This window comes from Centruroides sculpturatus, unplaced genomic scaffold (genome assembly GCF_000671375.1).
Source record: "Centruroides sculpturatus isolate CEXI.00-Female unplaced genomic scaffold, Cexi_2.0 scaffold2039, whole genome shotgun sequence".
Classification (NCBI taxonomy): Eukaryota; Metazoa; Arthropoda; class Arachnida; order Scorpiones; family Buthidae; genus Centruroides; species Centruroides sculpturatus.
Window position 1 is genome coordinate 57,422 of NW_019388042.1, and position 11,511 is coordinate 68,932.

The window sequence follows — 11,511 nt, forward strand, 5'->3', positions numbered from 1 at the left end:
GAATCGGTAGGAACAAACGAACATTACATTTTTATTTATATAGATAGATAGAAGATGATCTGCTTTAGTTCATTTTCACAGAAAAGCATAATGCCTCATAGAAAAGCAAACTTAGGGCGTCGTACTCATAGCGCCATCTGTTGGACATAAAAGCCTTAACCTAGATTATATCTTTTACTTTATATGAATGTTTAACGTAATAATATATAGCCTATGTCCACCCTGAAGTTCCATTCTAAATATTGGTGAAAGAATTTTTGAAATCGGATGAGTAGTTTCGGAGATTACCTGCTGCATACATACTTACTTACAAACATTACCTCTATAATATTAGTATAGATATTTAATATTTAATGGAAAAATATGATTGAATGACATTTCTATTCTGTTTCATTAATTGTATCATCAAATGAAATATATTAACTGGTTCTTTAATTTTTGGTCATCTTTTAAAGATGATAAAATAATGTAGTAAAAATATATTTAGTTAACAATCTTATTAGCTTATAAAAAATAATATATTTAATGTTTTTAAAATAAATATTTATTTATAATAAAAATGGATAGGACATTTAGAACAGTATATGAACTAGAAAGTTTCATGTTTTATTTTTAAATTTTTAAATAGACAATTCTTCTGGACAATAAAAATTTGCTTTCAATGTGGAAAAACATTTTAAATGTTATAACAGAAAAAAGTATAGATATTGTGAAGATTCAAGAATTAATTAAGTATTATTTATTATTAATTTTAGAATTTAATGATATTATTAATTCAATTCTAAAAATATTTGAAATAATTAGCAACATAGACCAAAAACATGTTTATATTCCAATGAATTAATTTATTTCATTATTTTATCAAAGAAAAACTATCTGTATACTTTGGATAACAGATATAATCAAGTCTTCATACATCAATTATTGATAATGGTAAATCCCTCCATAATGAAAACAAATATAGTTCTCTATGCAATTTGTATTATCTTAATGTCAAAACTTCTTCCAACTTAATGATATTCTCTACTGTGATAAACTTCTGTTTAGTGATACATTTTTTTTACTCTACTTATAAAATATATAGTATTTTCCTTTCTCTACAATGATGACAATGTAGTAAATTAAATTTTAATTCATTTGAACTTACTTCTCACAGGGTTTTGAAATCAAAAATCTGGTACTCTCTTAATATTGATTTTACTATAAACACTACCCACAGTCAATAGGCATCAGTACTGATGAGGTTTGCTAGGCTGAGCATGTTTTTGATATTTTAGCACCCAATTTTTTGTTCAGCACTCAAAATTAATTATCAATTTTTGCTTTAACTGAAAAATGTTTTCAGCAAAATTTTTTAAATTTGAAGTTAAAAAAGTTAATTCTAGTGTCTACCAACTTACTTATAGAATGCATATCCAAATTTTTTAATATATTTATATATAGTCTTAATTTGTACAAATCTTTGCATATTTTTCTCATAGATACTATCAATAAAATATTGAACTATATATTTTTTTTAACTGAAATATAATTTTTACTTTCAATTATTATTATTCATAAGTTATTTATTTATTTAGAGAACAGCAGGGAAAAATATTAACAGGAAATGCCAAACTGAATGAGTTAAAAAATAGATCCATTAGAAAAGAATTAGAAAAAAATGAATATTTTAACTTGACCCGAAAACAAATTTTATCCAAACTTGCAAATAAAGAAAGAAATAAAGAAAAGCATAACACTGAATTGCAAAATATAATGGCTGATAGTACAATAGTACAAAAAACAATTTGTGAATTGGAGAAACAAGTAGATCTTTGCAATGGTGTAAGTTTTAACTATAAATGGCTCTTGCATTTCAGAGATTGTGCATGTTCATAAAAACATATATGAAAATCAGAATGAATACAAATCAAATGAACAAAATTAAAATATGCATTATTATAAAAATATTTTAAAATAAATTTTAGATGTTTATCATCCTGAATGTGCATCCTTATTATCAAAAATGTTCAGATAATATATAATGTCTATTATTAAATTCACTGTTACCAAGAAACAAATGTGAGATTTTATGCATCTAAAAAAATGCAATACAATAAACTATATTTTAAAATGTGATCCAAGCAATTCAGTATGAGTTATCTTATTATGATGATCTAATCATAAGCTGATTCCAGATGGCATAGGTTCATATTGCATTATGGTTCCAAAGATCAATATATTTCAATTCAATTTTTTATTGAATGAACCTTAGTTCGTTACAAGGGGGTTAAATTATTACAAAAAACTGAAGTTAGAACAATTTAACAAATCAATATAATAGCTTAGTATTACACAATAAAACACAACAATAATCATTTTTATACACATTATGTAAATTTGAAATTAGTAAAATTTAACAAATTAATTAAATAGCTTAGTACAGGATAACACAAAATAAAATATACTAAAATAATCATTTTTTGAAAAATGTGATAAATTACTTATATCTCTCCAGGTATAAATCCTGTCAAATACTTTTTCCTATTTGTTTCAAATTTGATGCAGGTGAAAGAACACATGTTTCCAAACTACAGTTTCTGCAAATTGTCTTAGGGTCTATTATTAGTATAGTGTTATATGTCATAATATAATTTTGGCCGCATCTCGGCTGTAGAATTAATCATTTTAGATGATAATTTATGTCCATAGACAAATAATCCTCACACATATAAGTTGTTTTAAAAATATGATATAATTGAAAATGCTTGTTCTTTTCCAATAAAGACCAATCTTCTTGTATGCTCTGTTCACAACACACTTTTATAATTAATGTTTGATAACTTTCAATCAAATGAGGAAATGAGAAACCGTGTCAATCTAACAGATTTTTCAATGCCAGTGTCCAGTTACATGTGTAATTAGCCATCATTAAACATAATTTATACAGTTTGTTATACAGTACTTTAACATAACTGTTATCTTGTACTTTTAACAGTCTAATCCAAAAAGAAACTATCGCTTTTATTATTAATACCAATATTCTAGAAACACCAAACTCCAATTGCAATATATAAGCTGGAATTTTATGGTATAACAAAAAAATTCTTCGAAGATATAAGGCAAGAACAATTTTTATTTTATCTTGATAAGTAATTGCCCATACAGGAGCAGCATAAAGTAGTACAGATGAAATAATTGAATGAAATAATTTTATATAAATATGAACAGAATTTAAGCTTTTAATTTAATTTAATATGAACAGAATTTAAGCTTTAATTTTAGCTTTTGAAAGAATAGGCCACATAGAACCCAGTGCCATTTTAGCCTTATGAATACTATAATTTTCAGCCTGTAAAAACTATCCAGAAGACAAAAATAATACTCCCAGGTATGTGTAATTTGAAATGACTTGTATGGGCTGATTATTAAAAGACCATCTCTCTCTGGGTGATAGTCTATCATCCTTCTTGAACACCATCACTTTTGTTTTTGAAACATTTATAGTTAATCCATAGTCATGACAGAATTCCTCTAAAATTGTGATTTTCTTTTGTAACATTTGCGGAGTATCAGCAAGAATTACAGTGTCATCAGAATACATTAGTATGTGTAAATCAACTTGATCAGAGAGAGAAATCCCAGGTAGGTCAGATTTAGCAAGTCACACTATCAAACCATTAATGTATAAATTAAAAAGCAGTGGGCTCAGAATCTCACCCTGCAAAACTCCAATGTCAATATCAAATGAATCAGTTGTTTCGGCTAAAATCTTTACTCTTGCAGTGGCTTTGGAGTTTATGTCAATTATAAGGCCAAGAAAACTGTTTATTCATACCCATTCTTTCTAATAGAGACCATAAAACTTTATGATTAATGGTATCAAAACCAGATTGAAAGTCTACAAAAACAGTTTTCCTCTCTTTTTCTGCAATTTTAATTGTACCAATGCATTTAATACATTAAATATTTGATCCTGACATGATTGGCTTGGTCAAAAACCTGCTTGCTCCTAACAGAAAATATTATATTTAACAATCTAATCTAATCTTTTATTTAATAAAGACATAAATAGTTTACCAATTACAGGAACCAAAAATATAGCCCGATAATTTTTGGGGTCATACACATCACCTTTCTTTATATATTGGAATAATCAAAGATTCAATCCATTTTTCTGGAGAAGTACAATTTCCTTTAATAGAGTTAAAAACTTCCAATGTTGTAAGAAGAAAATTTTCTGAAAAACACTTTAAATATTCAGTTCTAATAAAATCAATTCCAGGTGAGGTACCAGATTTAAAACAGTAGATCAATATATTTAGAAATATAAATGCAGAAGAAAAAGTAAAGTACAGTAGAGCATCGATTATCCGACCATTCTAGTCAGCAAATTTCAATTGTCCGCTAGTGATGTGGCACTACAATATTTGGCTATGTCTTGGCTACTTTAATATTGTTTTTGTTAAATTTTTACATGTTTTAGCTGACAACACTGGCTCGACCATGAAAGGGAGGCCAGTATTTAAATGAGATTTAATTTTCTAATCATCAGTGGTTGTTTGTTTTTTGAGCAATAAAATAATTTTAAAATATTTTTTAACGATACAATAGCTATGATTATTATTTTTAAAAAAATTTTGTTAGGCTTAACATCGATGAAAATTCAACGTGAAGTATGTTAATAGCGATATACTAATTACATGGGATATACTAATATGCTAATATACTATACTAATAATGTATTTTTTCATTCTTTTTGATTATCCGACCAACCCGAGTCCCCAATTGAGTCAGATAACTGATGCTCTACTGTAGTTCACATTCAGCATTTAAAAAAATATAAAATACATTAACACACCAAAAAATTTATATAAGAGAAAAGTAAATTAATAAGACTTAGCCTGATGATGCCATTTTCAGTTTTTCTAACTAGAGTTAGTTTTACAATGCATGTTTAACACAGTTGAAAATGTTTGCTTTCAAATAAAATTGTGCTGGAGATTGCACAGTTTCATGCACTGTTTAATTGTTTTATTTACATATGAATTATATCTTACATATACATCTTTTCCTACAATAGTTATATTTGCATTGAAATTAAATCAATTTGTAATAGCTCAAGAATAATTTAAAAATTAAATTTGATATTAAAATACAGTAATTAAAATTCATGATTATAAAAAGCAAATCTATGAAATGCATGGGTTATAAAATATGTTATTATTAATTTTATAATATATGATATTTATTTAAACATCTATTTAATAATTTAATTTTTTTATTTAGTTCTACATTATATAGTAAAATAAAAACTCGCAAAAGCAAATTGCTTTTCTGGAGTTTTAGGAAAAAAATCACAAAAACTAAACTCCAGCAAAGCAATTTGTTTTTTGGTATTTTTGAAGAACTTGGAGTTGTTTTTCACATTAATAAAAAAATCTTTTGCATGAATTTTCAAATATTTTAAAATATATTTATAAAAGAATAAATTTTAAATACAACATATACTAAACTATAATGTTAGGTATAGGCATAAGTAAAGAAATGTTACAAATGCCAATTTTCATTTTTTAATCATTGCTGCAAAATAAGAAGCAAAGTTGTGTTAGCTTCAGATATTTCTAACTATATCATTAATTAATATTCTTTTATTTTTTTTTAAATTACCAGTATATTTTTTATTTAACAAATAAATTTAGATTCTCTTGAAAACCAATAATTCATATGACTGAAATCAACATTTATTGGATACTATTATGATTTAAGCTTTTTCTCAGTACNTATAGCCTATGTCCACCCTGAAGTTCCATTCTAAATATTGGTGAAAGAATTTTTGAAATCGGATGAGTAGTTTCGGAGATTACCTGCTGCATACATACTTACTTACAAACATTACCTCTATAATATTAGTATAGATATTTAATATTTAATGGAAAAATATGATTGAATGACATTTCTATTCTGTTTCATTAATTGTATCATCAAATGAAATATATTAACTGGTTCTTTAATTTTTGGTCATCTTTTAAAGATGATAAAATAATGTAGTAAAAAATGTTCTGCTCAACAAGAAGAATTAAGTACTTTGAAAGATCATGTAATCAAAACAAAAACAGAAATTAAGGTACTTTTTTTAGAAAACATCTTGCAATTCCTCTGAAATTTATTACAATTCTAGTTATCAAATTAAAAAGTAGTAATAATATTTTCAAAATGAATTAAACTTTTAATATGTCTAGGATATAAGAATTTATTCAGACTTTTGTATTGGATTTTGGATTTAAAATAATGCANTTTTTTATTTAACAAATAAATTTAGATTCTCTTGAAAACCAATAATTCATATGACTGAAATCAACATTTATTGGATACTATTATGATTTAAGCTTTTTCTCAGTACATTGCTAATTGATAAATTAGCCTAATGAGGATAATTTATGAATTATTAATGCACTGCCATATTTCAAAATCTAGGCCAATGAGATTTTTGTTTTTACTTGGCCAATAATGAATGTAACAATACTCTTTACAGTTTTTAGAAGTTTTAGAATAGCCTTATATTATATATATTGTAATATTGTAGCTGACATGATTTTATAAATTGTGTTTAAACAAGGAGTAGGATAATTTTTTTGGATTTTCTGTATCTGTAAGAAATTTTGGGATCTGTTGATCTTCATTATATTATTATTACTTTTGGAGTTTTTGGAAAAAACATTAAAATCATTGTTTAGTTTTCTTTAAGAATTTATATCATCACATTTCTTGATTAATTTATATATATATGGTTCAGCTTTGAATGAGCTACTTGTATAAAGCAGGAGTATTTAATTCAAAATCAGTTATATATCTTTTTTTAATTATCTTTTAAAAGATTATATTTTGTTGTAAATATAATATATTGATATATGATAATTTGATATAAATTTAATTTTTTATCTAATTTTAGATAATTATATTTATTTAACATAGCAATTATATGTAAAAGACAAGATAAATGCAAATTTAAGAAATCAAGTTCAGATAGCTGCTTCGCAATGTAAAGATATAAAAAAGGAAATCATGACAATATTGGAAGAAACATTTTTCCGAAATAATGTTTTCAAAAGTTTGAATCAAAAATTAACTTCTTTGATGGAACAACTACTTGAACAGGTAATTTATAATTATATATGATTTTCTTAAATTTTAAGATTTAAGTTATGTAATAAATTCTAAATTAGATTAATTATATGGTATTATTCAAATATTTAGTAAATATAAATGAAAACATTATTTAAACAGCTATATAAAAATATGCAAATGAAAAAATACAATGCTTTCAATCTAAGTAAGAAAAAGAAAATTAAATCTAAAACTTGGATCCAAAATTTAGAATACATTGACAGGTAGTTTACGAATGGATTGTTTTCACAAACTTTGAAAATATCAGAGTTTGCTTAGCACTCCTTAGAATTCTCACTATTGTATACATACTGTATATACTCATGAATGTAAAATAAGCATAATTGTCCAGACCATAGTTAAAGCAAAAAAATGAACAAATTAAACAGTGACAAATTTATGTGAACATTTCCAGATAATAAAAATACACAAGACGTAGTCAATTGTACATTAAAAAAGCACAAGTTTATGCAAAATATGCACACTGTAAATTTAGCTGTAGAATGCATTTAACTATTAAAAGCATTTTATAACTGTTTTTCTGTATGATATAATGCCACATTGACATCACATAGATGATTTTATGAAAAAAAAATTATTGGAAGGTTAGAAACAGACCAGTTGCACAGATATCTCTAGGACTCTGAATATGCCACATAGTATATTATCTAGGCTTTGGCTCAGATTTCAAAGAACAGAGATGTTGGACATCAACCAGGAAGTGAACATTCAAGAGTTATCTACACTCAACAGGACCATTATTTTACATTAAATGTTGTTAGTGTAAAATAGTGAGCCACAATGCTAAATGTTCCATTAAGGCATATTGCTATTTTTGGTGGGACTCATCCTCCAGCCAACTGCTTTGGCTGTAGATGATGAGACAAAGGATAACTGGGATCCCTTATATTCCAATGAATTAATTTATTTCATTATTTTATCAAAGAAAAACTATCTGTATACTTTGGATAACAGATATAATCAAGTCTTCATACATCAATTATTGATAATGGTAAATCCCTCCATAATGAAAACAAATATAGTTCTCTATGCAATTTGTATTATCTTAATGTCAAAACTTCTTCCAACTTAATGATATTCTCTACTGTGATAAACTTCTGTTTAGTGATACATTTTTTTTACTCTACTTATAAAATATATAGTATTTTCCTTTCTCTACAATGATGACAATGTAGTAAATTAAATTTTAATTCATTTGAACTTACTTCTCACAGGGTTTTGAAATCAAAAATCTGGTACTCTCTTAATATTGATTTTACTATAAACACTACCCACAGTCAATAGGCATCAGTACTGATGAGGTTTGCTAGGCTGAGCATGTTTTTGATATTTTAGCACCCAATTTTTTGTTCAGCACTCAAAATTAATTATCAATTTTTGCTTTAACTGAAAAATGTTTTCAGCAAAATTTTTTAAATTTGAAGTTAAAAAAGTTAATTCTAGTGTCTACCAACTTACTTATAGAATGCATACCCAAATTTTTTAATATATTTATATATAGTCTTAATTTGTACAAATCTTTGCATATTTTTCTCATAGATACTATCAATANATAATTATTTTTACAAAATTTTTTTCTAGACAAATGTTAAAACTGAAACTGAAAATGAAATGTCAAAACTTCTTTTAGAAGTTCAGAATGTTAATTCTAAGATACATCAACTTCAATTAGTATATAATGAGCAAATTGAAATAATTGATAATGAAAAAAATAAATTAGCTGAAAATGAAAAAGAAATTTGGAAAAATATGAAGCTTTCTTCAACAAAACAAAATCTGATTGCAACTTTAACTAAAAAACTTGAAGACATGATTTCTCTTGCAGGGGTTTGTTGTATAAATTATAATTTAAATTTAATTCTAAAAATATTTTTCACTTTAAATTTTTTTATTAAATTACTGATAAATACAATTATATTTTACAAAATAAATTTTAATTATTTCTGTAAATTCATATACATCAAAAATTCACCAAATTCATATAATTCTATTTAAATTTACAGGGTGTAGAACTTGGACCATTAGAGAGAGAGATTGAAAATTTTAAGCGTGATATATGTATATTAGAGAATAAATATTTAGAAACAGAAAAATTATGGAAAAATCAACAGAATGAAATGATAAATATGAGTGATGAAATTGCAGTGTCTCTCAAAGAATTGAGTTTTGTCAATAAAGAGATTGCTGTTTTAGGAAAGCAAAATGAAAGATTAAATGGTAAATTATAAATTCATTTTTTATTTCAATATAAAGTATATCAATATCTGAATACCATTAAATGTGTGTAAATACTCCAAATAACCATTAAAAGGTGTTTATTTATTTCTATAATGATGATTTTTGCATACAGTGGACCCTGTTTACCCAGATTTCTAGTTTTTTAAATTATAAAACATAATTCCTCTCTAAAAAGTATGAAAGATAGACATATGAAAAACTTATAAATGCAAAACAATCAAAGGACTCCTAAGTATATTCTTACCTGAGTGTAATGTTGCAACTTGCAAGAATACACTTGTTTTCAATGAATCAGCATGATGATGATAATTGTTATGAATTCTGTGAAGGTATTCTTTGAGTTTAATTAATACCTTGTTGAATCTTTTCTACTCTTTTAGGATTTTCAATTATAAAAAAATTGCTTTTCCTATTGAATAAAAATGTTCTCACGACAGTCAATTTGTTAATAAGTTTATTGTTTGTAATCTTGCAAACTATTATTCATTCAGTACCCATAGCTACTATTGTTTCACTGGGTTTCAGTCATCTTCAATCTTTTGTGAAGTAAACACCATTAAAACGATGTCTAAGTGGTTATTATGATGGAGAAGAAATTAGAAGCATTTGGTAGAATTGATAAATGTGAAATTTTGAGGACCATTGCTGAAGAGGTCAGAGTTGAGACTTCTGCTGTGTCAGATTCAAAGAAGAATCAAAGAAATTGAAGAGTTTTGTTGCAAAATGATTTCCAAAAATAGTCTATAAACTTGAGGAACAATAAAGAAGGCAAAATATGCAGGATTGTAGCATTCTGATATCAGGTCCAATTTTACAGGAGAAAGCACTAAGTTTAAATAGCAAGTTACCTGAAGGAAATCCCTCATTCATGGCTAGCCTAGGTTGGTTAAACAGATGGAAAACTCTTTGTGGTAAATGTCAACTTGTGTCTAGTGCAGGGGTGGCCAACAGTTTTTGCCCGAGCTGAACTGGAAAGAGAACTTTTTCCACAGGCCGAACTAGAGGCTGCCCTAGGAAGATTTTGAGGTGGTGCAAGATCTCATTGTGGTGTCACCCGTAGAGACTGAATTGTGGATAGAGATTACAGATAAATTTTTCACGTTATCATGCTTTATCAACATTCTACACTGTACTTAAGAGATTTGTAATGGAGGGTTAACTCTAACCAGACAGCGAGTTGTTGACCTTTTTTTTTATTTATTTATTTTTAGGCGTTAGAATTTTTCACTGATCTATTCGGACTTGAGTAGTTAATATTGAAAGATTAATCACGGACCATATGTTGGCCATGTCTGGTCTAGTGTGAGCCTTTCTGGTGATACTGAGCTTATAGGTAGTGAACATTTTTAAAAGGAGCTTAAGAAAGTAATTGAGTCTGAAAAGCTAAAGCCAGATTAATCCAGGAAGTGACCCTCACCTCCAAGAAGAAAGAATTAAAGAGATTAGAAAGTTTTAGAAGGGAGAAAGAACAAAGAACAGGAATAATGCAAGGACAAAACACAAAAACAGACATAGGCATACAGCCATAGTGAGAGCCAAAAGATGCATATTTTAAGTCACAATGGTGCTCAAAAATGCATTAATACACTTAGAATTACACTGCATCACTCAAAGCTGAAACAAAAGAAACTCACAGACTTCTTTTTTAATTAAAACTATTAGTAATCCATCAAAATTGATGGATTTATTCCATTAAAATACAATCAATTAGTGCATGAGTTCATTTTACTAATACAGTAGAACCTCGAAAACTTGGCCTAATGTGGACCGAAGGGTGGCCAAGTTTGTGAAAATGCCGGGTTATTGGGAATGGGGTTAAAAAAGGATAAGTATGCGTGTTTCCTCAGAAAATACTGTACTGTACTTGTATGTATTGTTTTGCTTGAGAATACAACAGAGAGTAAACTGCCCAAATATCCTTAAACAAAAGGAAAAGTACGTACTTTATTAAGGCATAGAGCCTTTACTACATGTAAATGAAAATTAATGAATACACTGTGTACAGTAATTTACCTGATAAGACAAACCTCAGAAAAATACTTTATGAGAGCTTTTATACTTTTATAAAGCTGTCTATAATGAAAATTAATTAACTAAGGATTTTTT

The 11,511-nt window shown here is 26.6% G+C and overlaps 1 protein-coding gene across 1 annotated transcript in view; it reads left to right on the forward strand.

Moving 5' to 3' along the window:
* Window positions 1–10,527, forward strand: part of LOC111616756 (coiled-coil domain-containing protein 40-like) — a 31,219-nt gene extending 20,692 nt beyond the window's left edge. Inside the window, exons 7-11 of the mRNA XM_023358129.1 lie at window positions 629–732; window positions 1,578–1,824; window positions 6,955–7,137; window positions 8,749–8,994; window positions 9,171–10,527. Coding sequence (XP_023213897.1) covers window positions 629–732; window positions 1,578–1,824; window positions 6,955–7,137; window positions 8,749–8,994; window positions 9,171–9,395 — 1,005 coding nt within the window. The 3' untranslated portion in view covers window positions 9,396–10,527. The remainder of the gene's footprint in view (window positions 1–628; window positions 733–1,577; window positions 1,825–6,954; window positions 7,138–8,748; window positions 8,995–9,170) is intronic.
* Window positions 10,528–11,511: the final 984 nt, after the last annotated feature.